This window comes from Condylura cristata, unplaced genomic scaffold (assembly GCF_000260355.1).
Source record: "Condylura cristata isolate star-nosed mole 26May11 unplaced genomic scaffold, ConCri1.0 scaffold00019, whole genome shotgun sequence".
Classification (NCBI taxonomy): domain Eukaryota; kingdom Metazoa; phylum Chordata; class Mammalia; order Eulipotyphla; family Talpidae; genus Condylura; species Condylura cristata.
In genome coordinates, this window is record NW_004567120.1 from 33,312,103 (window position 1) to 33,325,883 (window position 13,781).

At 40.9% G+C, this 13,781-nt stretch overlaps 1 protein-coding gene across 1 annotated transcript in view; it reads left to right on the forward strand.

The window, feature by feature from the left end:
- ADGRG4 (adhesion G protein-coupled receptor G4) overlaps positions 1-13,781 on the forward strand; it is an 88,539-nt gene that overhangs the window by 17,305 nt on the left and 57,453 nt on the right. Inside the window, exons 3-5 of the mRNA XM_004685957.1 lie at positions 1,090-7,032; positions 10,004-10,098; positions 11,770-11,834. Of these exons, the coding sequence (XP_004686014.1) occupies positions 1,090-7,032; positions 10,004-10,098; positions 11,770-11,834 (6,103 nt within the window). The remainder of the gene's footprint in view (positions 1-1,089; positions 7,033-10,003; positions 10,099-11,769; positions 11,835-13,781) is intronic.

Below are 13,781 nucleotides of genomic sequence, written 5' to 3' on the forward strand. Positions count from 1 at the left end.
AATGCTAGTTTCCCAACAATGAACAGGTGTGATTTAATTTTAGGTGATTTGAGCTGAAGTAAATTATGATTCATCTTGAAATATACTCTGTATCATTTGTTACTTGTATGTTTCACCATCACCCCAAATTCCATTTATCCGATTTTTCACTGGGTGCTTTTCTTGAGGAAAAGAGTCATGCCATAAACTCTGCACATTTCTCCTAGACCCTAGACCAGTACTTGCAGTACTTGTTCAATTTCACTGACTTGAATTGAAACATAAACTAGGCTCTAGTGGTCTTTAAAGTGGGATAAGCATATATTTCTTTAGAGTGCAGGAAGAAAATATTGTAATTTCTATTTCTACTTATTTTGATCATATCCTTTTGATATTTCTGTTTTTGTGCATTTTATATTGTACACATGTTTCAGAGTAACCCCATGGGAAATGACTTATTTGACCAATTGAAAGTCTTAATTAACAACAGTTAATTATTTTACTGTGTGTTAGGTAATATGTTGATTGTTTTATATGTATTAACTCAATTATCAAAGCAATTCTATAAAGTTGATGTTATTATCTCACATCACAGAGGAGAAAATTGAAGTACAGAGAGATTAAGTAATTAGTGTACAATGAGTAAGAGGTGGAAGCAGAATTTGAAACCACATCTATTTGAAGCCAAAGGTAGTCTTCTTTTCCGGAGATTTCCAACTACACAATCCAATTGCATCCATACAGTGAGGACTATTTATTTTGTCCTACGTGAATTTTGATAAATTTTGTTTTTTCAAGAAATCGGTCCATTTCCCAAAACGAATCCTCCTAGTCAGTGCACTATTTTAGCATGCACCCCTCTTTTATTGGGGTACTGTGGAAGGGATGGCCTCCTATTTATTACTTAATTAGGGCATTTTGAGACCCAGATAGAGATTTTAGCAAGTAGAAAATCACTTTAAGAAAACATCAAGCAGTCAAATAACTTCATTGTATCTGATACTCATTTCCTCTTAAAAATAAAAAAACAAATTATAGAATTCTTTTCTAAAGAATTGCCGTGGTGTCTACAGCTGAATCCAGAGTAACACATACTTTCTAACTTTTCAGCTGTTTCTGAAGATACAACTGTGCAAGCAACTCTTTCACAGCGAACAGATTGGACAACTCCATCTCAAATTACTGGCCGGAAGCCTGAAAAGACTGTATATTCTACAGTAATGTCTGAAAGCACGCCTGTATTGGCAACTGATTATACAACCGTATCCTACTCGAATACAACGTTTTTTTTCCTGAAAACAGCAACAACACCAGTTTTCCCAAAGACATCCACAACAGACACCCCTACATCTGCAGCAGACATTTTGTCTACATCAACAGCCATCGCCCTGCCTACCAAGCATACCTCCAGTGGCCCAACTACTAAATCCATAAAAATAACTAACTCCCCAACAAAAATGGCTGAAACCATTGTTACTGAGAACTTTTGTCCAACTACGACTAATTTCCTACACACATCGAGATTTACCAAACATTCGATCACATCCAAACCTTCAGTGACTAGATCTCAGTCAGCTGCTGTGAAGACAACATCGTTATTCTCATCTAAGGAGACATCTTCCAAGTCTACAACATCTTGGCCCAAACACAAATCCACAGATACTGGAGCACTCCCTGTCGCCACCACTATCCAGGAGTTTCTTGCATCTACGGCTGCTGGAACTGTATGTTGTTCTACGGTGGAACAGACTTCAGCTACAACTACTCACATTGGGACATCACCAGCAGCAGCATCTGATCTTGTGCTCACCTCGACAGCTCCGGGAGATTCTCTGTTTCCTGGAAATCACACGATATCTACACTGACAACAACGGATAATAAAGTAACATTTACAGTTCATCCAAGGACACTCCCATCTGGGCCTATTGAGATGACACCTGCATTAAAAACAGCTGAAACAGAACCAACATCTGTAAATTTCCAGGATGTCTCTTCACACAGAGTGGAGGATACAGTATCTACTTTCATGCCGGAGGAGACCTCCTCTGTGTCCCTTTCTTTCAGTACCTCCTCCCCATTTGTCGGAACTCAGAGTGTACAGACAGTGACTCATGCTCACATTGCAACTACACGTGTAGCCTTTGCTCCTGGACTCACACTTGCACCTACAGTGGCTGAAACTACGCTTTCTCTCACAATCACTGGGCCAGTATCTACTCAAAGTACACCTACAGGTGATGAAAACATGCTTCCTTTGCTTTCCACTAGACCAGCTTCCATATCCAAGGTAGCTGACTCAGGCTCCACATCAATAACTGAAAATGTTGCCCATCTATTCTCCCCCAGTGAGAACACCTGGACTTCCAGGCCAGACCAGACCCTGTTGACATCAGCGTTCCAAGGGCGTACTTCTAATTTAGAACATTCCTCCACAACTACTCATATTTTCACTCCAGCAGAAACATTCCCTGACAGCAAGACTATCACTACCCCTGGCACTACTATTCCTGCTGAGGCTGCTACAGACAGATCTGCAACAGTCCTGTCCAAGTTGACATCTCCATGGTTTGCTAATTTGTCCACAGTTTCTGAAACCATATCTGTAACCAAACGGCCTGAGTGTAAACTTACCACCTCACTACTAAAAACCACCCCTACAGCCACAGTAGCTGAACATGAACCTCTTTCAACACCAAAAGAGACAATTCTTCCACCAGTAGATGTGATATCTACCCTCTCTGACGCTGAACTACATTTGTCTACTGTGAGTGCTTCTGATACCACACAAACAGAAACAAATGGTACAGTTGCATTTGGAGAGACAACAGCCCTGGCATCAGAGTCTACACCAACACAAATATTCAACACTACTGTGACTAAGAAAGAAACAACTTCCCATTCTCTCAATGAGGAATTGACTGTAGCAGCGACAGCTGAGGTGTTGCCATCTGTGACAATGATGGACGCAACAGATGAATCTGCACAAGTGAGGGCAACTTCTGTCCCTGTTTCCTCCTTTCCTGATATAGAAAACTCAAGTACCTCATCAGATAATGCAATTTCTACGACCAAGGCAAGAGGAAGTTGGCTTTCCACAAAAGCAACGAAAACCACATCCAAGAGTTTACACAATGAAACTACAGAAACTTTTAGTTCCACACACACCTACACAGCACTTTGGACATCAGAGACTCCACTTAAGGGAAATTCAACTCCATCTCCCAATTATGGGAGCACAGGAACATTCCCTGTACCCCTGGATGTTTCCACTGCAATGATATCAGGGAACAGTTTTGCTACTAACCCTGCAAGCAGGACAGTTGTGTCCTTGTCTGCTGGTACCTTGCCTCCACAGCCCACAGCCACCCTTTACTCAACAACCCCTGGGCCTACAGCCTATGTGTCCTCACTCCCAGTTAATAACTCCACTCTAACTTCTGTGGGGGTATCTAAGGAGACTAAGGTTACCATGCCCGAGGCTTCTACACTGCCCAGGGCTTCCTTGACGTCTGTGCTCTCAGAGGTCTCAATTCTGTCATCAGCTACAGTGAAAGCAACCTCGGTGCCACCATTGGGTCAGACTTCTTCCACAGCCAGCAATGCCATGCCAACATCCAGAGACACAGGTCCCACCACTTCAGAGGTCACAGTGATCTCTGTGAGGATGACACCTACGGCACTTCCCTCCTTGACAGAAGCTCCAGTCCCTTCTCTGACACCTCCCACACCTGTGACAATAAAGACTGAGAACACCCTTCTCTCCACCTCAGTTGACACAGTAACTCCATCTATACATACTCCTGCTGGTACTAAATGTCTCCCTGTCAACAATCCTATTGTCTCCTCTACTAAGTTGATCTCGTATGTGCCTACATCAGTAGCAACCCAGTCCACATCTCAAGCGGAGCAGACTTCTACCCATGCTCTCAGTTTTCCATATACTTTCAATGGCGGTGGAGATGTTGTTAGCTTGGCCGTTGACACTACAGAAACTTCTGTTGATGAGAACATCACCTCACACAGCTCTGCCAACAAGCTTACTACTTCAGTGGATAGTCATATTTCTCAATCTTCCACACATCTTGTCAGCCCACCAGTCCCCACCCTATTAGTGACTGGTATATCTACCTTATCTTCTGGCAAAGAACAGAGTGTTTCATCCTTAGGAAATACTCCTGAAACTATGAAGGCGACAGAAGTATCCCCATCAAAGAATCCATTTATTTCAAATTCTCACAGTACTTTGCCCTCGGAAATGACAGATACCAGATTTGTTGAAACCACAAAAATTTCCAGTCACCAAAGTCATGCACCTTCAGAGATTCCACTTGTAACACCACCCAATGTGGTATCAGTCTCATCTCCCACTTCTGGAAGTACACAGACTACACCAACCTTGACCTTGAGTCACACATTAGATGTTCATAGTTCAGAAATACCTACTAGTCTTGGGAAAACAGCTGTCCCTTCACATGTTCTGACCATCACTGCATTTTCATCTCCTGATAATGAAAGTGTGCGGACTCTTTCAGTATACACTCCCAGGATTGAGAACATGGCAGTAAGCACCACCGCTATGACTCACCCTGTCTCTTACCGCCAGGATACTTCATTTGTAGATATGTCTACTTCAAGAACAAATGAATTATCAAATCCTGTAAACATCAGCCCAACTGTTTCACACTTGCTTTCACCTAGAACTCAACCTGAGGTGACTTCAATTGCCCCTCCAATTTCTGAAAACATACAGACTTCCTCTGAGTCCCTCTCTCCTACAATGGGACTATCTAGTGTCAATTTTACAATGATGTCTACTGATAGAACCGCTACAGCACTTTCTGCACAAAATGTACATACAACACTTGCTGGGAAAAACTCTCTGACCACATCCATCCCTACCAACCAGGTGTCCTCATTTCCAGTTAATGTTACTGTCTTCACCTCCAGAAAAGTTTCTGACACTTCTACGATAGAAATGACTAAGTCTTCTAAAACAGCACACCCAGATTTCTTGAAAAGTCCCTTTGTAACCACTTCTGGGTCTATGTCTGAGATGCCCTCAATGCCAGTTAGTGACTCCTCTTTCTCACCTCCATCTGACCCTTCCACATCAGTTGGGTCATTCTCTACTTCATTGTCTTCAGTTGCCCCTAAGACTGCTATGAATAGCCAAACATCCACATTAGATATCATACCTGGGAAATACACTAGGCCATCTTCAAAAAGCACAATGATTTCCTCTGCTTTCACTACTCCAGAAATGAAAGAGGTGTCCTCCAGGATCACACCTACATCCTTTTCTTTTCCACCAGAGCCCTCTCTGAAAACCATTCTGACCACTATTGTGACTGGAACATTGACTGCAATTGTAGACACCACTGTCACTTCTCTACTCAGCGTCAGCAACACTGAAGCTAATTCTTCCTTTCCAAGCAGCACATTTTCACCATTTCTATCACCAACGCAACAATCATCACAAGGAGATGAGGCTACAACTCTGGGCATACAACCTGGGATTACTAACAGCTCCCTATCTACTGTAAAAAATGGTGGAGTGACAGCTCTCCCAAGTCCTTATTCCAGAACTGTTGCTCCTGAAAGTGCTCTTTCATCTACTCTACCAAGTCATCTTCATACTTCCTCAAGTGCACAAGTTTTCCCATCTTCGACTAGCTTCAAGAGTACTCGTGGACCCACAAGTGCAAAAGCCACTATTTACTATTCTTCAAATACAGAAAAGATGACTTCCTTGTCAGAAAATACTTTGACAACTGAACTAACAAAAAGCTCTGCTTCTGTGAATACCCCTGTTTCATATCCTCCATGGACTCCATCCAATGCAACTCCATCCTCTTTGACATCATCTCTTTCTTCCCCTCATAGTACCAAAGCTGAGGGGAAGACTTTGCTTCCTCCTACATCCCAAATGGTGGAATTGCCAGCTCTGGGATTAAGAACAACATCTAGTAATACCCAGTCTCTGTTTATGACTTATTGGAACACACCCACAGCTAAAGAAAACCAATTTCTGATTTCTACCACTACTCATATGCCTACACTCAACAAGATGGAAACAGAAACTTCATATCCTTTTCCTGAGTCTTTGACAAAATTTACTGCCTCTCAGTCTAGTCTTGTATCTGGAGACGTTATGGAAATGTCATCAATTTCCTCATCAGGAATTCTTCCTACCTTGGGAATATCCAAGAACCCTTCATTATCAATGTCTTTAAGATCTGTCCCTACTACTTTGACTGACATTAAGCACACATTTGAGGAGACTAACACATCCGGAACTCTTGGAATCACACTCCCATCAAATCCTTCTGCATCTCTGACCTCAAAGACCGCTACTTCACCCTTACTAAACTGGATCTTATCTAGTCTTCCTACAGGTTCTCCTCTGGCAACTAAATCCAATACACCTCACATTACAACTTCCTCTACAGTAGAGGTGTCCAAATCCACATTTCTGACTCCTGACATGATGTCCACACACCCGCTGACTAATTTCAAAACACCACCTTTTGCTGTAAGCACCATACTTACCAAAACCACTCCTACATCTGCAGTGGGAGGCATCACTACTGGCTTCCTAACTTCTCCCACCATCTCTATAAGAATTACAGATGACAAGTCTTCTGAGGCATCTTCCAGAGCTACTGTGGCTATCAACTCAAGGACAGTGTCTCAACCTCCATCCTTTAGCATAATGAGTAAGTCACCTCCTACAACTGATCACACCCCACCTATTGGTTCCATGCCTCTAACTAACCCTACAATAACCTCTGCATGGAGCAGAATCCCAGTCGCATCAGTATCCCCTACTTTAGTTCTTTCTAAGCCGACACTGGACTCCCTTCTAAATATCACCACCACTACACCCCTGGCTACTGGAGTCTCATTTCTACACATATCCACTGGAGTGACACATCCTTCTACAGCAACTATTTCTTCACTAGTTTCTTCCTCTCTTCCAACCTGGCTAAACCCCAGACCCTCTTTTCTATCTACAGAAACATTGACTTCACCTGTTGCAGCTGAATCCACAGGTATGTTTTGTAAGTTGTGCAGTGCGTCAGTAACAGAATGCATGTACAACAAGCCATGTGTTCTCAGAGATGGCCAGTTCTTAAAGGCAGAAAAGGATTAAGAGGGGGTACTGGTGTTTCTTTTTTCCTTCAGACAGTGGGTACAGGGTATACATTGTTCAAATACAAGATTCCCTAGTTTTCTTGCTTATTTTTGTTTTGTTGAAGTATGTTTCAAATATGTCTTTTCACTCAACGTGAGATTTTAAAGCCCCCTCCCCATCTGTTTTGTTACTGATGCTCTGACACTGGCTGTGCCACAGTGAACATGGGTCGGGAAACTCACCCACTTCTCGGTAAGAGGATTCTATGGCCTCAAATCCCACATGTTGACCAACACCAGAATATATTTTAGCCTGTAAAAATTTTTCTTATACAGGTCTCAGTCTTCTCCATTCCCCACTTCTAATTAGCTAGGGATGTTTATCCTCAGCCAGGGAGTATTTAGCTTCCATATTGTTCAAATGATGGATGTTCGTTTGGCTAATAACATTATAAAATTGAAATTTGATAGAATCGACAAGAGAAAGAGGGAAATAAATGAAAAAAATCTGAAGTAGAAAAAAGTCATAGGCAGAAATAATATTTTCTCAGTGAAAATGATCTTGTGAGATAATGCTCAGTTTGGAAAGATTTCATGTTTTTATAGCTGAGTAGTATTCCATTGTGTATATATGCCATATCTTCCTAATCCATCCATCTGCTTTTGGACACTTGGGGTGTGTCCAAAACTTGGCTATTGTAGTAAATAGAACTGTGATGAAGATAGAAGTTCATGTAGCCCTTCAAATGTTTTGGGGTAGATTCCCAGAGTGAGATTGCTGGGTTGTACAGTACGTCTATTTTTTAGTATTTTGAGAAACTTCCGTACTGGTTTCCATAGGGGTTGGACCAGTGTACAAGAGTTCCCTTTTGTCTACACCCTCAACAAACACTGTGTTTCTGGTCTTTTTTTTTTTTTTTTTTTTGACATGGGCCATTCCCACAAAAGTTACATAATCTTTCATTGTGATTTTGATTTGTATTTCCCTGGTGGCAAGTGATGATGACCATTATTTCACGTGCCTGTGGAGCACTTTTATATCTTTTTTGGAGAAGTGTCTATTTAGTTATTCTACCCATTTTTAAATGGGGCTATTTGTTTTCCTGTTGAGTTGCATGAATTCTTTGTAGAGCTTGGATTTTAGCCCTTTGTCAGATGTGTGATGTGTTAATAATTTTTCCCATCATGCAAGCTATTTTTTCATTTTTATAACAGTTTCTTTTGCTGTGCAGAAACTTTTAATTTTAGTCCATTTTATTTATTTTTGTTTTTGTTTCCCTTGCTGTTGGAGTCCAGTTCCCTGATGCATCACTAAAAACAATATTGCAAAGTGTTTGCCTATATTTTTTTCTACCTATGTTATAGCTATAGGTCTTACAGCCAAGTCTTTAATACACATTTTTTTAATAATTTTTAAAAAAATTTATTTATTCATACAGAACTGGGGTACAGGCCAGAGATGCAGAGGGTGAGAGGATTCACCAGAGACAGAGCGGGGTGCAGAACAGGCAGATCGACGAAGCACACTGCTGAGGGGAGCAGCGGGTGGGTCAGGAGAGGTCTGCCACGCCATGTGGTCACCTCCAGGGGCAGGCGAGGATCGAACTCATGCGGAAGTGGTCTAAACCTCTCTGTGCTGTGCTCCAACCTGCTGCGCCACCAGGGAGGGCCCTTTAATACACTTTTAGTTAATTTTTGTATATTGTGTGAGATAGTGGTCTAATTTCATTCTTTTGTATATGGTCCAGTTGTCTAACACTATTTACTGAAAAGACTCCTTTTTCCAGGGTATATTCTTGGCTCCTCTGTCATAGATAAGCTGCCCAGATAAGTGTGGGTTTATTTCTCAGCTCTCAATTCTATTCCATCGATCAGTGTATCTATCTTTATTCTAATACCATACTGTTTTAATCACTATAGTTTTGAGTGTAATTTGATGTCTGGGGTTGTGCCACCTTCACTGTCTATTTTATTTAATGTTTCAAAGAACCAGTTATTGGTTACATTTATCTTTTGTGTACTTTTCAGCTTAACTTCGTTTATTTCTGCTCTAATTTATATTATTTTCTTCCGTGGGTTTTGGTTTCATTTGCTGATATTTTTCTAGGTCCTTAAGGCATAAAGTGTTTTCTTGCTCTGTCCTTTAGCTCTGTCTTTGCTTCATCCCATAAGTTCTAATACCATGTGTCTTTATTTTCATTAGTTTCCAAGTGTTTTAAAATTTCTCCTTTGATTTCTGCATTAATCCAAAAGTCATTCAGTAGCATGTGGGTTAGTCTCCATGTCTTTGAGCTTCTTCTTGTTTTCTTTCTGGGGTTAATTTCTAGTTTCATGACATTGTGGTCAGTGAAGATACTTGAAATGGTCTTAATCTTCATAAATTTATTACTGACACTTGCTTTGTGCCCCAGTGTGTTGAGATTGTTCCATATGCATAATGGTGTTACATCTTGACCTTGGAGTTAAATTAAGCAAAGTATAAGAATGTGACTTTGTTGTTTGGTTTCTTTAAAAGATTTATTTTATTTATTTGTGCATACAAGAGCTGGGGTGTAGACCAGAGGTGTGGGGGGAGGGGGAGAGTGAGAGGATTCACCAGAGACAGGATGGGGAGCAGAACAGGCAGATCTATTGAAATATACTTCTGAGGAGAGCAGCTGGTGGGACAGGAGAGATCTGCTGTGCCATGTGGGTCAGCTCCCTGGCCAGGGATTAAATTGTGCTTCAGTGGCAGCTTATAGCTTCAGAGTGCTGAGACTTAACCCCTGTTCCACCAGGGAGCCCCCCTGTTTGGTTTCTGTAAAGTAAAGAGCATATTTGACTAAATTTATGGAAGCTAAATTTCTTGAATAACATAGATGAATTAAATCTATTTACTTTTAATTACAGTTTCCTTCTACAATATTAAAATGAGCTTCTCTGTCTTTGATGAAGAGTCAAGTATCCTTATTACCAGTGTTGTAGAAGAATTTGCAGAAAATTGGGTAAAATAATCATTTGAATATTTATAGTAAAATAAGAATTGTGAATGTATATATGCATATAACAAATACTGAGTAGATTAAAACTAGGCTTTACTATTTTCTACCTGGAATGTGTTCCTTAGCTGCAAATCTCTCCACTGTACAAGCAGAACTGTAGGGGTACATGCTGGTCTCCTTTTACCGTGCCACTGCTGAAAGCTTTTATGGAATGTTATTATTTTAATTTGTTTAGAACTGTACATTTTCCTCCACTGACACAAATTCCAATTCTTTGCCAGTTTTCTTATTTGGGGAAAGTAGAAAAGCAGTGATAACAAAATCTATGCAATTGTATTTTATTTTTGTTTTCTTTAATTCTTTCCTCCCTCCTACACAGCAAATGTTTATTTACCATTACATTCTCCTATAATAAGATTAAAGCATACTCTAAGACTAATACATACCAAAATCTGAAAGCCAGAAAGTAAATGGTCTCGCTAATACTACTCCTAGTACTATCTTCTCTTAAGAGTTTGAGGTTTAATCTTTTAGATTTTTGCATGATAAATATAATAATATTGATGCATATGTATTCTTTCAAAGGAATCATTGGAACCATAAAAATTATGCTGTTCTACAACTCACTCCCGCACCTATAACTATTTATCTTTGAGCATATTCATACTGGTCGATATAGATCTGCCTCACACAATTGAACAGTTGTCTAAGATTTCACTAGATGGTTATAACGTAGTGTTTTGTCTCTAAATCCAGGTGAACAGTCTATCCATTGTTGCACACTTCGGCTGTGTCTGTTTTTTTTTCATTTATTTTGAGGCAATGTTCGTAAGAATGCCCTTGCAAAAAATGTGTGTGAGTGTGTGTGTGTGGGGGGTTATTTCAACATATGTATAAGATAAATTCCTAGAGTTGGAATTGCTGTATCAAAAGCCACTTAAATGTCATCACTAAGTGGTTCTCCAGGTAGAAGACACCGACTTCACCCGTTGACAGCTGTTGATCTTGGCTGTTTCCCATCCTGTCCATCAGTATTTGTTTGCAAGTATAAGTGACATGATTCTAACTGCCTGAAAATGGTGGGTGTATTTGTCCGCTTAGGCTGCCATAACAAAACAGCACACCTTGGAGATCTAAACATCAGATATTTAATTTCTCAGTTTTGGAGGTTGGAAGTCTGAGGTGAAGGTGTTGGTAAGATTGGTTTCTAGTGAAATCTCTCCATGACTTACAGATGCCTCCTTCTCTCCATGTTATGTCTTCACATGTTCTCAAATGGCCTTTTCTGTATTTGCAAATGGTGGTGGTGGGGTCAAATTCACTGGGAGGGGGAGGTGAGGTGTCTAACATCTCTCTCTCTTATAAGTACATCTGTCCTATTCAGTTAAGGCCTTGCTCCCTCACCTCATTTAACTGGAATTACCTCCCTAGAGGTCCCATCTCACAATACAGTCTACATTGGGGATTTTGGCTTCAATAGATAAATTTGGAGGTGGGGACACAATTCATCCCATAAAGTAGGTAAAATGCAAATTAAAAAACTGAGTGGAGCAGATGGAAATGGTGGAGCAACTGAAATAATGAATGTGGCTTAACGATGACATCATCTCAGGTAACTGCTGGTTAAAACAGAGGAACGGAATACTAAAACTAATCTTCTTTTGTCTTTTATAGTTGAATTCTATATTTCAGGACAGTGAATTTGCTCTTGCTAATTTGGCTGTTCAAATTAAAAGCAGGTATGCTAATGTCATTTGCTGGGTTTGAAGGGCAGTTTGAGAACCTTCTGAGATTCCACCTGTTCAGGTTTTTCTTTTCTTCTTCTTTTCACTGAGGTAACATTAGTTTACCACACTATATAGGTTTCAGATGCACAGTTTCTTACCTCAGCAGCTGTTTAGCTCACCACGCACCTCCCCTGGATGCCCCAAACGTCCCTCGGATCCACTACCAATTGGTTTGCCACCATCCTGTTTTGATTTTGTTTGTACCATTGCTGTTGCCTGCGATTTAAGGGCTGTTGTATTTTGAGTTGCATCTTCCCTTCTGGATGTAGGGTATCTTCAGAACGAGGAAGAAATATGTATCATTGCTGTGGGCTGTTAAGTCACTGGGAGAACAAATCAGAAGAACCTAATAAGGGAAACAGCAGAATTGGGCTAAGTTACATCCAATGCGCTTATCAACTTAAAAATGCTGTTTCTGGACTTAGAAAAAAATCACCCCTTAAGGCTAATGATGGTCAATGCTTTAGAAGGCCTTTTACTTTTTGGATAATGCACTTTCAGGAATTAGAAATTCCAATGGAAACTTGAAATATTTAAAGTGAGGAATGGGGGCAAGTTCAAGACTTGTTCAGGCTACGAGTTAGGGGAGGTCACCGGTGGTAAAGTCGTCAGGCACTGAGCAGTATCAAGGAGACCATGGGCCAGCAGCATCAAGGGCGATGGGCCATTTAAGCCATATTTCCTCTGCTCTTACCCTGCACATGTCATAGTCTTCTGTTTAAGAAATATTCAAAATAGGCCCTCCCTTGTGGTGCAGCGGGTTAAAGCACAGCACTGAGAATCTAAAGCCGCTTCCGCATGAGTTTGATTCCCGCCTGCCTCTGGAGGTGACCACATGGCGCGGCAGACCTCTCCTGACCCGCCCGCTGCTCCCCTCAGCAGTGTACTTCATCAATCTGCCTGTTCTGCTCCCCACTCTGTCTCTGGTGAAGCCTCTAACCGCCCCTGAGCCTCTGGCCTGTACCCCACTTCCGTATGCACAAATAAATAAATCTTAAAAAAAAAAGAAAAGAAATATTCAAAATAATTTCTTTGAAAAATCAGCCTGACTCTGGTGTTCCATGGCTAACTGACTTTTGAAGCATTAAATATGACTATCTTCCATATCTTGAGATTTTGTTTTCTTTTATATGTTCAGATAAATAGGTTCCAGAATGTTCATAGGAAGTAACAGGAGTAAATCCATGTAAGTTATTAAAATAGGGAAGGTCTGGGGTACACACCATTCTTTAAAAATTGTGCTTACTATTTTTCCTTATCACAAAAGTAATGTGTGTGAACAGTATAAAATCTTGGAGGTTTGCAGGAATTTATAACACAGAGAGCAAACATCTCTAGACCTGCCTTCCTCCACCTCCTCCCAGAACTCTGATTAACAGCTCACTTCCAATGTGCTCTGGATTTGTTGCTATGCATTTATAGAGAAGGTGATCTTACTCTACAAGCTATTTTATGACTTTTCTTTTCTTGCTTTAGAATACAACATGTACATCTTTGCAGGCCAACACATACAGGTTTGGCTTATTCATTTTAACGACTATATAGAATTCTTTAGCAGGGGTGTCCATGGTCTATTCATCCAGTTACCTGCTGATGGATGATGGCTTAATTAGTTACACTCATGTAGCTATATATTTTTAAAAGATTTATTTATTTATGCACACAGAACTGGGATAAAACCCAGAGGTGCAGGGGCTGTGAGAGGATTCACCAGAGACAGAGTGGGGAGCAGAACAAGCAGATTGACGAAGTACACTGCTGAGGGGAGCATGGTGGTCAGGAGAGGTCTGCCACGCCATGTGGGTCACCTCCGGGGCTGGGGATTGAACTCAGGCTGAAGTGGCTTTAGCTGTGCTTTAACCCGCTGCGCCACCAGGGAGGGCCCGTAGCTATAATTTT